At 34.6% G+C, this 15,355-nt stretch overlaps 1 protein-coding gene across 1 annotated transcript; it reads right to left on the minus strand.

Moving 5' to 3' along the window:
* Positions 1-344: 344 nt before the first annotated feature.
* Positions 345-5,511, minus strand: LOC106770872 (short-chain dehydrogenase TIC 32, chloroplastic). Its single transcript, XM_014656705.2, has 8 exons — positions 5,041-5,511; positions 2,604-2,835; positions 2,438-2,517; positions 2,148-2,301; positions 1,919-1,997; positions 1,058-1,142; positions 919-965; positions 345-808 (listed from the first exon to the last, which is right to left on the minus strand). The coding sequence occupies exons 1-8, from the start codon at positions 5,159-5,161 to the stop codon at positions 650-652; spliced, it is 957 nt and encodes a 318-aa protein (XP_014512191.1). The 5' UTR covers positions 5,162-5,511; the 3' UTR covers positions 345-649.
* Positions 5,512-15,355: the final 9,844 nt, after the last annotated feature.

The following is a 15,355-nucleotide window of genomic DNA, read 5'->3' on the forward strand; positions in this document are numbered from 1 at the left end:
CATAAATTATGACTTAAATTTTTTAGAATAATTTATAGGTTTATAAATACCCATATATTTTACCATATGTAAAAGACATCATTTACACAACACGCATAACTACAAAATATATTCCTTCCAAGTATTACTTTCACATTTTTTTCTATTTTTACAATTTTTTTATCGTGTCAACTTTCCTTTCACAATCTGAAATCTTTTGAATGAACCAGACCGTACAATCTTCTGAACCTGAATCTACAGTTTATTTTACACTCTAATTTTAACAACGTAATTTCATCCATTACTTGTTACCTTTAATTTCACTTTAATTTTAATGATATGTTTGATGCACAAAAGAAGATACTATAATGAGCGTACTAAGTGCAAATTGAGTCAAGGGAAAGCACTAACAAGTTTATGTTTGGGAAATTTGTTCCCTCATATTTAGAACTTATATATAACTGCTCTGTAGGGAATTAGCGTAGCGGGTTTTGATACATCGATTATGAATTAACTGTTTTGGATACAAATTACAAGAATTTTTAGAAGTTTTTTGGTTAAAAATGTAGAACATTTTCATTAAAAGAAAACTATTAAAAGTTCTTTTAACTTAATATCCAAACACAGGAGGGTCTATTATTGGTGAAATTATTATTTAAGCTTTTGAAGGTCAGTTGATGAATTTGTTGCTGAAATCCCAGAGCTTTCTACCTAAGAGTTCGTTTGAGGCATGTGCACTGGGCTGATACTCATTACAATCCAGAAAGTACTTCCCAGATACCCCTTTCAAGCTTGGGTGTAGAGCAACTAAGCACGTCGTGGCTGCTCCCTGGTTGGACAAAATCAGAACATAGAGAAAATTATGATTGGTGACTCTCCACATTTTAAGTACTCTCCGCTGCACCATTTTGCATCATTATTAAGAAATAGAAAATATACCTGCGGAATGTTCTTCCATATGAAGAAGGTAAATATCTTCAGAAAATCTGTTTGATTAGAACATGGTCTTAGTCTAGTAAGAACGATGAAAAGAACATTAAATGTTTTTTGTTTTGTTAGTGTTGTTATCTGTACGTACTCATAAGTAAAGAAGAGTGTCTCATGAGAGGAGTCATTATCACCCCTGGGTGGACAGCGTTGGCAGTGATGTTAGCACCCTCTTCCTGTATAAATTAATAAACGCTCAATAAATGACGGAATAAATGCTGGAGTACAAGAAATTTTCAAAAATTAACATTTTCCATAAAAAAGATATTTTACTATTATCAATCCATCTTAAATTTGAAAACAATAATGTTTTTCTTAGTAATTAATATCTTAAATTCTTAAACAAAAATGTTTTTCTTAGTAATTAATATCTTAAGATTCTTAAACAAAAATGTTTTTCCATAACAAGATATTTTACTATTATCATGCATGATCGTGACAAAAGAAAATAGTAAAAATTATTACCAAAATTATAAAATTGTGTCAATCAATTTTTTTTAAAAAAAAATTATCGAAATTAATAAAACATAAATCTAATTAAGATTTAATGTAATTAAAATTCATGTTGTAATGTCTTGCAAATCCTACCATCATCTAATTAAAAGTTAATGCATTTATATTTTTCTTTCAAATGCACCACTTATTCACCTTATTAGTGTATAAATATTTAATTAAAATAAAATTAAAATTGAGTTAAAAATTAAAAATATTTTCTGCTGATTTCAATTCAATAAATTTCAATTAAAATAAAACTAAATTAATGTATATTTATTATATAAAATATATTTTTGTAAAAAGTAAAATTGACTGTTTAAATTACAATTTCACGATTTATAATTTTGAATTTGATGAGTCATTTATGATTTTAATGATAATCTTGATTTTAATTAATATAAAACACAATAAAAAATAATGATTAGAATTATCAAAATTGAACAAGAGAAAAGTTGACTTGTAAGCGACGAGAAAGCTCTTTTGCGTGTAGTATGTTGGCTAACTTGGACTGTCCATATGCCTTCTTGTCAGAGTATCTGAAAAGTTACAGGGAGAAAGCAAAAGATACAATATTTGTTTGAGTCCGATTATACTAATAATTTATGACAGAGTTGCATAAGCCGTAAATCATCAATTCTTTTTAGTATAAATGTAGAAATTGTTAAAGGGTCATTCGCATTGCATACCCGTCTTCTTCATTGATGTTATCAAAGCGAATCCCTTCTTCGTAAGTGTAGACGTGAGCAATTGATGACAGGTTTATGATTCTGCCTTCTATTCCAGTTTCTTTTGCTGTTTGTTTCATCTTATCGAGAAGAAGGTTCGTCAAGAGAAAATGACCTGAGAGATAAGAATACCACGAATCAGACTTTTCACAATGCTAATGAGAATTAAAAAATCATAACAGAAATTGATTGGATATGTAATAAGAGCTATTATTTCAAATATGTATTATAGAAAAAACATGGATATTAACCAAGATGATTTGTTGCAAACTGCATTTCAATCCCATCTTCTGTTTTCTGATAAGGGCAGAACATGACTCCTGCATTGTTTCTGAAAGCAAATAACAACAATGGCATGTAAAGATGCTGAATCAAAACACAGAGGGATTGAGAGAGAAAGTGGGTGAGTGAAAGCACATTAAGATGTTGAGAGGAAGAGCAAGCGCGATGAAGTTGTTCACAAATGTTCTGACAGAGTTCATTGAGCAAAGGTCCAGCTTCAATATGTCCACGCGAGCTGATTCGTTCTCACGCAGTATCACTTGCTTAGCTTCTTTTGCAGACTCCATGTTCCTAGCACCAATAATCACATGGGCATTTCGGAGGGCCAATACTCGTGCTGTCTCCAACCCTATTCCACTTGCTCCTCCTGCATTTCATTTCCAATGTTTATACAATAATTTTTAGATATTTCTTAATAAACTCAATTTCAAATATATATGTATATATATTATATAAATCCCATCTTATTATTCGATTCACCTTACAGTATGATTTTGTATCATTGACTTTTAATGTTTTCCATACTTCAAATAAGCTACAAAACTTGATAATAGACAACTGATATGTATAAATATGTATAAATGTTGTTAAAAAACTATTTTACTTATAAAAAACTATTTACTGCTTTGTAAACTTAATTCAATTTGATTGTCCTATGTTTTTATTTATATTATCTTTTATTAAAAAAATATTTTAATATAAAATTTTTTGATAATATTTTTATTTTTTTTCATTGTGTTAACATACATACACTAAATTTAATAAAGATACGTATATTGTGTCAAAATACTGTGATAAAAAAAAAAAAAAACTATATGAACCTATGCGGTATCTACACACTTAATTTTTTTCTCTACCTGCTTCTGACGAGAGATAAATGCCACCTATTTAGTTCCAAACAACACTTATTGCAAGTTCAGTACGAAGAGTTTAAATCCAAGATATCTTTAGTAGCAGAGGCACTATATAGAAAATAATGGAATAGTATAAAAGTGGAATGATAAGAGAATCAACGAAAGAAAGATTAAGTGATTAAATCATGAAAATCAATATTTTGGGAACTGATAATGATCCTTTTCACCTCATTATTCAGTGCTTACACCCCGTTTTAAGACTTAGGTGAAGAAATAAAAAGTGTTTAGTGATATAATAAAGGATGTCAAATAATTTCCCAACATTGATTGGAAGATCTAGCAATCACTTGTTTAGTTCAAAACACTGTTTTCTCGTAATACAAAGACATTTTTATTAAAAACATGAAACAAGGATAGGCACGTGCGATACATTCCATCATTCGTTACATTTGATGAAAAATTATCTTATGTCTGCGTGCCTGAGTATTCATTAAACAGATATTTGTGTATTTCCAAACATTCATAGATAAGTATTTATTAACAGATAATTATTTAATAAAAGACAATAAAAAATTAAAAAGAAAACAACTTTACGACGTATATTTACATTACAATTAAAATATATAACTTTATATATAATAAAATCATTCTCGTTATGAATACCAGCAAACCAACCCCCGCCTACTAGTACAAAGGACTAAAACCAATCTACATAAAACTTGACCTATCTACCTTTTTAATGACCCTAGCATGAAGCAAGTGATATTAATATTACAACTGTATATTTATAAAAAAAAAAACTGAAAGTAAAAGTAGAAACCCTTTGTGCGACTTTATAATTGTTGTTGTTTCAAAACAGCAAAACATGACAGCTTCATCAACACTCAACCAGAAAACACAGCAAATAAAAAAATCAGAAATATCTGCTAACTTAAAAATGTTGCTACAAATGGAGAAGCAAGACGCAGAAGTAGGAAATTCATCTTTATATAAAGAACTACAACATCATCAAACATATTTGTACCACAAAAATAGGTCTCATTTTCTTGATTTCTCAGAAATACAACAGTGCAATAGGGTCCACAGTCATAGACTCCAGCAGCGACTGCCACTCGAACTTACATGTTAACGATCTAAATTTTTCACTCATTAAAATGGACCAAAAAACACAAACAAAACCAGGGGAAACAAAGACCCTGTATCCCGCTTGCACAGATCTCTTCACAAACAAAATGTCGAGAAAACGACAAACATGTAGGCAGTAAAATCAATAAAACAATTTATACCATGTGAGATCCAGAACTGTAATGTAACCAACGGTGGGTTTTTTCCTTTTATAATTTTTTATATTGTAAAAAATGCGACTCATGCAGCCGCAATTGGGGACACGTACGATCACGCTGAATCAGAAAACCTTAACGTTGTCAAGAAGATCAGAGTCTGTTTTTCAAAATCTTGATGATAACATTTAGATTCGTGGAAAAAGAGGAGGAATAAGAGAATAAAATGTTATTGATTGTGAAACAGTGTGAAGAAGCCAGGAATTGTTATTGTTCATTGTGATTTTGAAAGGGAAAATCATATTTTCATAATTCTTTTTAACAATTTTTTTTACATTGTTTAAATTTATGTTTAAAAAAATACTTGAAACCGTATACATTGTAAAAATATTGTAAAAATAAAATTATTAAAGACATTTTTTCCTTTTGAAAACTGACCTGTGATGATTGCAGTGAGGTTACTGGCATCAATTCCCTGAGTAACCTGTTCAGCAGTTGAGGCAGATCCAAATCCACTAGGTCCAGGCCACCCTGTGACCAACGAAATGATACCCACCATGGTGAAAACTATATAGAATTTATCAGAATCTGTTTCAAGAGCTCAAAAACTAAGCTCGCTTGTTTTAGCAGGAATAGATCACCATACAGCAAACACCATTGTTGGGGTATCAACTATTACTACTACTATATGGGTTCATATGGGGAATGTGTGACCAAAGGGTTGGCAAAAGATGAGGGAAGAAAAGTATGAGTGAGTAGAGTTATTTATAATAATAGGGTTGGGAGGTAGCAGGTTGCAAACTCCATCCATTTGAACCAAAGATCCAAAGATTGGGAGTATTAAATTCTCACCGGTGAAGAACTGTTGGTAATTAAATTCCCACAACGACCAAACTAATACTCAACTAGTATGTTTTGATCATGCATACGGAATTTCATGGGGCCATGCCCATATATGAAAATTGGAATGGAATGGAACCCACGTGAACCACCTCAATCTTTTTAGGAAGATCCCCAGTACACTCAATCGTCACCTGTTTCTTCTATTCTGACTTTGTCTTTTATCCTAAGTAGTAATACAACTTAACCTTCCATTGTATGAAAACGAAACAAAACCAGCTCCTTTACTATTTACCTTCCTTTTTCGGTTCACGTATTTAGTTTTCAACTATACGTACCCCCCAACTAACCAGCCCTTCGCTTAATCCTTTCAAATTCTTGCATAAAATATAGAGATCCCTTTAGTTATGGAGTGATGAGCCGTAAAACATACCAGGTGGTTTTGTCTCAGCATGTTGATCTAGATTGATGAACCACCAGATGACCCAAATCCATCCCTTCATATTATCACAACACATTATCTTCGGTTCGCAATATTTTGGATTGCGTTTCAAGTTTCAAAGCAACACAACATGTGATTGAGATCCCAACTCAATAGCATGACGTGACTGATACATATCAGCTCAACTTCGCTCAATTCTTTCTATCCAAAAGTCATGTAAAGGTTTTTTATTTCTTCTCAGTCCTTAATTTTAAATATAATAAGGTTTTCTTGTGGGGTAAGAATGCTTTTGGTAATAAAGCAAAATCTAGCTTTTGATCTTTGAAACATTTTTTTATCATGATTCTTCCGTAAGTTGACGTGATATATATATATATATATAGTTGTTCAGTAATGTAAGCACAACAACCAATCATAGAAAACCATATGACTGGTGCAGTTTCATGCAGTGGAGGCAGGAAGTAATTGAGACACAGGTGGTTCCGCAATGGCAAATGGTGAAATTACAATGATCGGTGGTTCACATGGCCATACCAAATAATTTAACAAAGTGCAACTTTTTCAGAAAAATAAAGAACATTTAGCTCAGCATTTCAACTTTTCTTCCGACTTCAATTTTGGCAAACATACGAAGAAATCACCCAGTGCTTATATATTTTTTAATAAAATGATAAGGATATATATATATATATATATATATATATATATATATATATTAGAGTATTTATGATAATATGAGAAGTTAACATTAAAATTGAAGAGATAACTGACTACACCTCATTACTTAAAACAAACAATGCCACTTAAAAAGTGTAGTTTTAGCAAAAGAAAGTATATAATTAGTCTCTTGCAAATAAAAATAAATAGAATTCTACTATTCAGTGAGTTCTCTTTTGGCATAAACATTTCAAAAAAAATGCAAAAAAGACCTCTTTCAACCTCCATACATCTTCAACTAAATATGTTTTAATTACTTGATTTCTGTACCTATGGATTCTAATTATAAATTAGTGCATCTTTTTCTTTCTTATTTCTTTGATAGCGGCAATTGTGAAAATAAAGTTGTTAACGTATTGATTAGAAAAAATTTGTAAACTTTGTAGGTTAATAGTGCAGGAATACGAGAGTGGTTGTTTTATAAGTCATTAATTGTTTGTAGCTTTCAAGAGGAAAGAGAGTGAAACTCAAAATTTACATATTAAATTGTATCAAGAACATATATTCTCTAGTAGAGAGTTATCTATCTATATCTTGTTGGACATTCTGTTATAGATTTATTTTAACTAGAAGTGGTTAGAATACTTGGAAATCATAAGTGGTTAGAATACTTGTAAACCACAAGTGGTTCGAATACTTGTGTTGTGAGTGTGTCATTCTTTTTGTGTGGTGTCATGTGTTGTTGCATTTAGGTAGCTTTAGTTACATATTTTTATTGCATTCTTCTTTTCCCCCTTTCTTTCTACATGTCTACCTAATTTGGTTATCTAGATACTACTTCTTCTGCCTATGCCTATGATTATGATTCTACTCCTGCATGTTACTCTGATTATGGTTCTCTTGCTGATTTTTATGCTGAGAACAATATGACTCATCCTCCGACTCATGAGAGTGCTTTTTGGGAGCCGGTTACACATAATGAGGATGATGTTCATTGCGTTCTCACCTCTGGACTGATACATTTGCTGCCTAAGTTTCATGGTTTTACAGGTGAATGCCCATATGATCATTTGGAGAGGTTCCAACTCATTTCCTCTGTAATGAAACCTCCACATGTCCCGGATGATCGCATTTTCTTAAGGGCATTCCTATATTCAGTAGAAGACGCAGCATGGGAGTGGCTTATTCATCTTCCACCAGAATTCAGGGCCAATTGGGAAGATCTTAAGCATATGTTTTTGGACATATTCTCCCCTACTCAGCATCATTTTGTTTCATATAGCAACAATCCTGGGTGGAATGATCCTCACCTGGGATGGTATGGTACTTCACAGCTTCAATATCAAGAACCACCATTCTAGAATGCTTGTATGCCTCCACCAGTCCAGGACCTACAGCAGCTGCAGTTTTATGAGCCTGCCCAAGCAATTCCTCATCCTTCCACTACTTCTGACCCTACATTAGAGGAGCTATGGAGCCAGATGGCCATGCAGAACATTCAGTTCATGCAAGAGACCAGAGCGTCAATTCAGAGTTTGAGCTATCAGTTGGGGCAGATGGCCACTCAATTCATTCAGAAGCAATCTCAAGATTCAGAGTTACATTCTCAGATTGTTCAGAATCTGGAAAATGATGTCAGTGTCGTCGACCTAGGAGATGGGAATCAGAGTCTTGTGCTCATTATGCCACCTACTTTCCCACCTTCCTATGACCCTACTCTTGCACCTGAGGAAATAGATCCTGATGAAAATTTTGAGGGCCAGGCAAATATGAGCAGATATTCTAAGCTTCGTGGAATTTATTCGTCTTCCACGACTGGAGGAGATTTACTGATGAATCCTCCCTTCATTGATCCAGTTGTGGAAGACATCTCTCTTCTAGAGCAGATGTGGCGGGTGAAGCAATTTCCCATAAGCAATTACTACTTAGACCCAATGATGGAAAACACTTCTCTGCTGGTTCAAAATTTTCAACTGCCGCCCTAACTCAGGGGAGTCTTCTTTTTCCTTTCTCCCCCTTTCCCTACTTATTTTGCACTTGTCCATGATATGTTGATTGTTCTGATTTCTGATCTTATGCTTGTGACACATTGAGGACACTGTGTAGTTTAAGTGTGGTCTATTGGGGGAGATTTCTATTTTCTTTGTTGAATTTTTTTTCTTTTCTAGGTGTTAAATTTTTTGTTTTCTATGTAGTTTTTGTTTTGTCTTGTGTATAGTTTTGCATGTTTCTCTTTATTTCTAGACTTTGTTTAGGTGTAGATGTGTCTTTCAATTCACTTGATTGATACTTATGGTTTGAAATTCTTGCTTTTCTTTGATTGGGAAGATGATTATGATGTTTGAGAGGGTGATTGATTGTGACAGAAATGCCCTGTGTGAGAATTTGAGCCACTTGATATTCTTTCTTGTGTGTGATATGTCTCTTGATTGCTTGCACATATGCCTTGGCTTGACTCTGTTGATAATTCTTGATTGATATGCATGTTTGGAAGTGATGAAGGCAGTTTTGTTGTTGAGCCTCTCTAGCCAAATGAGCCTACCCTGTTTTGATCCATTGATAACCCCTTTTGAGCCTATATTTTCCCCTGTTCTTTGTTTTCAAGCTCATTAGTTACCCTTAAGTGAAAAACCATGATTACCTTAACCTTACGAAATTTTGGAGCTTTGGAATTGTCTTGGGAATAAGTGTGGTCTCCTAGGAGATTCAGATGAGTTGGCTAGTTGGTTTCTCTTCTTGTTTTTGTTTTTGTAAATATGTTGTACATCTTGTCTCTTAAAGTTGTGTTCTTAAAAGAGAGAAAAGAAAAGAGACAGGATGAGAAAAGAAAAAAAAATACAGAAAAATGAGAAAAATAAAGATTATGTGAATAATGGAGTCAAGAAGAGAATTGAATTAGAGGTTTTAGATGTGATTTGACTGTGTTTACACTTGTTCCCCATTGCTCCTCTATTTCTTTTGGTTTATATCTTCTTATCCATATTATCCTCCCTTGGCCTTGGCCCCGTTACAACCATGAAAAGACCTTTTGATTTGAACATGCATATGTTTTTTAGTGTTGATATTAGAGGCCTGCCAAGTCTGTTTGTTGCTTGCTTTCTTGAGTGCATTGAGTTGACATTGTTTACCTTAGACACTTGAGAGAAACATTAATAGTGCATCTGTGAGATTCTGTTGCTTTTTATTCACCTCTTGAACTGATTGATCATTATGTCATGCTTAGAATTGCTTTTAGAAATGAAGTGCACACGGTCACGACATCAAGATGTTATCTTTAGAAGCACATTTTTCTTTTAAAAACAAAGCCAATTTTATTTAGCTAGAGCACGTTGATTTATTATGGAGGCACACACGATTTATTCACAAGGTTGAAGCTTTATTCACTTGGGTTGCACGGTCCAGTAAGCTTGGAAGAAGAGCAAAGTCCATCAGCACATAATAGCCTATGTGCATCACGCATCCAAGGGAACCAGCATCCACATCTTCACACGTCCAGCTGCAACCCAAGCACACAGCTGCCACCCGTGAAGTCAACCTTGCATGAGTCCAGCACGTGAATTTTAGGAGGGCTTCATTCAACAAGGCACATGGATGTGTGGAATTTACAATTGGAGGAAGGTGTCTAGCGGGCTTGAACCAGCAAACACTTCACTCACGGTCCAGCATATGAAAAGAAAGAGTAGCAGCTCCACGTGCCTCCACATGGCCCAGCAGCTTCCATTCGTCTCACACAATCCAAAAGCAATGGTGTGTGCTTGGAGAAAATGGAGTATGCAGCCAGCAAAGAAGTTACAGCCAACACGCACACCCACCTCCAGCAGCACACACGGCCCACACTTGGTTCATTCCAACAGCAGCCCAACCAACAACAGAGAAAGTTGCCACAGTTCAGCAAGCAACTTGAATTGGAGCGTCCAACTGCAACACGCCACCTCCCTACTGCACTCTACATTCACGGTCCAGTAGTCTTCACACCCAACAAGGCTTGATCCAGCGGGTTCTGCAGAGAAAAAAAAATACATTGGCAGCAAGGCCTCATCACAAGAAGAAGGTCCAGCAGCCTGGTCCAAGAGGTGTGAGCTTGGAAAAAGGGTAGCAGCCAGCAATATAATTTGAAGGTCTAGCGTTGGAGATGAGATGAGATACAAAAGTCCAACAAGGCTGCTACCACGTGGAGGCCTGCATTGTCCAACAGTTTTCGTTCTTTGTTGAGATAAAAGACAGGCACACAACCCTATGGGAGGACGTGTTGTGCAAGCTAGAGAAGCCGCCACTTGAGGGAATCAGCATCTTACATTTTAGAAAAGCATATAGCTGCAGTTTACATTTTTTTTAGGGTGACGTTTCTTGAAGGAGGTGGTGTCATGGTTGGAAGCAGCAGCTCACGTCTTGGGAGGCACTTTTATATTGAATTTTTTTCCAGCACATTTCATTTCATTTACAATTGAAGGCAGTATTTTTTACATATTTATTTTTCTTTTAGAAATGATGAAAAACGGTGATTGATTGAAGTTGTGTTATGGCTAGCACTTTGCATTTAAATATATTCCAAAAGCTTGTTGTGTTTAATTATATTCCAGAACTTTTTGCATGTTTGTGATTATAGCGTGGTGACATTTTTTTTCAGCTCCTGTTGCATTCATTTTGATTTTTAAATTTGAGAGGACATGCGGTGTTAGATAAATACTATGAGCATTACCATTTTTTTAGTTTTCTTAGTTGCATTTAAATATTAATGAACTTTTGCATTGAGGTTTATCTAGTTGCATGGTATTTCAAGGCTGACACAAGGGCATTAGATGCATTCTATTAATTCTCTATTGCAATTTAATTCATTCACGGAATTGGCATTAAAGTCTCGTTTCCAGCTGCCATGGTTTTAGCTTAATCTTTGAGATTTAATAGTGTTAAATGTTGATTTATTTATTGCATCACAATTAGTTCTAGCACCTTGGCATTGAATGTTTTATTAGAGTGTTTTCCGATCAGTTTACTTTCATGTTGCTTGTTCTGTTGATTGTGTTAATTTAATTGTAATGTTAGCTTAGGTTAGTCGGGTTGGTCATTAGCGATATTATAATGCTTCCTTGAGATTTTTGGACTGTTCTTGTGTTTATTCTGCTTTGCCTGGCATTCTGTGAAATTTGACTATGTTCTTGCAATGGGTATACGCTTAGTTGCCCAGTTGGTGATTGCATCTTCGCTTAGTTTATCAATTTGTATAGAACACATAAGATGGAATAGGTGTATTGCGTTTGCTTAGTTCGTGATTATGATAGCATGATTAGCCTTCGCTTAGTCGGTTAGTTGTGCTGGATTAGAGGCTAGAGTAGTTTATTCATGAGAGCTTTGCACTTTAATTGTCATATTGCTGCTCTGATTTAGCTCAATATTTAATCTGTTATGTGCTTGCGATTAGGTATACGCTTAGTTGTCTCATTGGTGTTTAATCTTGGCTTAGTTGATTAGACTGTGTAGTGCATGACTGATTAAATTTGTGCATTGCATTCGCTTAGTCTGCAATTTTGAAGACCGAATTAGCCTTCGCTTAGTTGGGTGATTCGTGTCGGATTTGGATTAGAGTAGTATGTACTTGTCATTAATCTGGGATAGGAAGCATAGTAATTGAGTTAATGACCAACCACTTTTATTCTGTATTTGATTTCGTTTTTTTTCTTACATTTTTTTTTTTTGCATCTGTGTTTTAATTTAATTCATCTACATTCACAAAACCTTTCAACAACCCCCCCCCCACTTCATGTTTGACCTGATTCTCGAACCACAGTTTGGTCCTTGAGAGATGACCTAGGAGCCACTTCCTAGTTATACTGCATATCTAATTGCACATCAAATTTTACGGGGTGCGACACCCATCAATGCTCTTTGGGCGTATAGGACAGCTATGAAGACTTCCATGGGATTGTCACCTTTCTAGTTGGTGTATGGTAAAGCATGTCACTTACCAGTAGAGATGGAGCATAAAGCTTTGTGGGCGTTTAAATTTTTAAATTTTGATCCTCATGAAACCCAAAGCAAACGAAGAAGTCAACTGTTGGAGCTTGAAGAGATGCAATTACATGCATATGACTCATCTAGGAGTTATAAGGAAAAGATAAAATTTTATCATGACAGGAAGTTGCTAAAGAGATCTTTCAACCCTGGGCAACGGGTGTTGTTATTCAATTCAAGGCTGAAGCTTTTTCCTTGAAAGTTGAAATCTAAATGGTCAGGACATTTTGTAATAAAGCATGTATATCCTAATGGAGTAGTTGAATTGGTAAATCCAGTTGCTAGTGATCCGCAGAAAAGTTGGGTGGTGAATGGTCAAAGACTCAAACATTACTTGGGAGGAGAAGTGGAACAACTTTCCACGGTAATGAATTTGGTGGATCCATGAGGTAATACGGTCAGGCTCGTGACGTTAAACAAGCACTTACTGGGAGGCAACCTAGGTTTATTTTTCTTTCTTTTGTAATTTGAACTTGTAGTATAGGTTTGCTTCAGTTGAGTAGTGTTGGTTTGTGTGAACTTGTCTGAACATCTTATCTGATTGTGGTTTAACTTGTTTTAATGCATGATGAGTATGCTTGATAATGTTTGATGTGGATGATGATTGAGATTTCTATATATGCTTCTATATAGGTGAATTGTTCATAAGTTGTGTGAACAAGTGCATAATGAGTTATGATTGTGGTTATGATGCTAAGCAGGATGTGTGACTGAATGTGTAGATATTTTATGGTATTGATAAAGGTTCAAGTTTGGGGTTGTTAGGGGAAGTTGAAAGGCAAAAGAGAAAGCATTGAGTAAAATGTGTTAAATGATAAAAGCATGAGAAAAATAAAAAATAAAAGAAAAGCATGAAAGATAAAGCTCAATGCAAAAGAAAAAGGGAAAAGTTGGGAATAAGTAGATTGGTTGAAAGAGAGTTGTGCTTGAACTATGAATATTGAATAACTCTCTTAATTCAAGGATTTTGTGATCTAAAAAACCAATGTTTCTTGTTAGCCCAGCCACGTTATAAGCCTTGAAAAAAGTCCTTGTGATGACATATGTGTGTGAGAATGTTGGTTGTATTAGATGAAAGTCAATTTTGTTACATGTGACAAGAGGATAGTTGAGAGAAGAGTGACCTCCTTAAACACTTGAGTGATTGAGTAAAACACTTTGCTTGGAAAGGATTGATGAATTTCATGATTACATTTATGCTTATTGTTGAGATTGTTGACAACACAAACTCCATATCAAACTGGTTTTTGATGATGACAACACATTGCTTAATAACAGTACATATGTTCCAGGTTTACATGTTCAGCTGATATACTAAACTGATTTGAACAATGCTTTTGATTGAACATGTTTTGATTGATTTGCAATGTGTGTTCCTATTATTGATTATGTGTTATATGTATGGAACATGTTTGTATTGAAATGTGTGAAAAAATGATTTTGATTACTTCTGCACATTTCTGAAGAAAATATCACAAGCACTTTTATGAACTTATATTTGTTGTGACAAAGGTCTAGTTCAGTCGAATACACTGGGAATGGATTCGACTATGCTAAAATCTTTGTACAGATTTTGTGAACACGTGCTTGATGAGATTGGGTTGAAAAAAATTTCAAAGTATTTTTTCAAGTTTTAGTCGACAGTGTGGAACACTCATTCGACTGTATTGTTGTTATATTTGGAATTTTGTTATGCCTACTTGCTCCAACGGCTATATTTTCAAAAGTTAGTTAAGATTGACTGACTGGGTCAACTATCTTAAATGTGTATTGATTTGGTTGACTGAGGAGCCTTTGTGTTGACTGTCTATTATAACTGTTTTAATACAGTAGACTGTATTAGTAGGCAATTCGACTGAGAATGACAGGAAAACTATAAATAGAACAGAACACGAATTGTTCTGAGACTTTTGTGATCTAACATTTTCATTGTTCTGTTTCAGAGAAAGTTCTCAGTTTAGGAGGCTCCAAGAATTCTCCAAGAAGACGGTGGTGATCTTTCTTGAGAGAGATTCAGATTGAGGAGTCCTTTGTGCACACTGTTTGATCAACATCTGCACAAAGAAGGTGTTGTTGTATTTGATCTTGAAGGCTTGACATCCTGTGAAGACTGTTGTATTTGACTAAAGGCTTGGCAACCTGTGAAGTCTGTTATGATTGGCTTGGCAACCTGTGAAGCGTGCTGTGATAGGCTTGACATCCTGTAAAGAGTGTTGATTACACGTTTAGGATTGTTCGACGTGGGTTCAGATTGCAAAAAAGGGGATTCTTGCTGCAATTCTGGTTTTGTGTGTGCAGCTATATTTGGTTTTGGGTTAGAGAGGGGATTTATATTTTTGCGTGGTGCTTCTATAAATTCCTTGTTGTAAAAACCGCAACCATTATAGTGCATTTGCTTCCAAGATTGGAAGGACACTGGATCTAGGCATTGTTGGCCGAACCAGTATAAAAACCATTGTTTGATTTTCTCTATCCCTGCACTCTTTATTTCAGTCGACTTTAATTGTTTAGCAGTGATAGGCTGTCGCAACCCACACAAATTTGATTGCATAAAAGAATGCAGTATAGTGCTAGGAAGTGTCTCAAGGACCAAACCATGCTTCAGGGACTAGGTCTTACACAAAAAGGGGGGTTTTGGTGAAAAGTTTTATTGTTTGTGAATGCATTTAAACTAAATTAAAAATGGAAATTAAACCGAACATAACAGATAGCATGGAAACAATAAATTAAACAGTAAAGCAAGACGTGTAAACTAATCTAAATGCAACGGCTAATTAAAACATGGTAAGACATATTTTGAGCATC

This window comes from Vigna radiata, chromosome 8 (assembly GCF_000741045.1).
Source record: "Vigna radiata var. radiata cultivar VC1973A chromosome 8, Vradiata_ver6, whole genome shotgun sequence".
Lineage (NCBI taxonomy): Eukaryota > Viridiplantae > Streptophyta > Magnoliopsida > Fabales > Fabaceae > Vigna > Vigna radiata.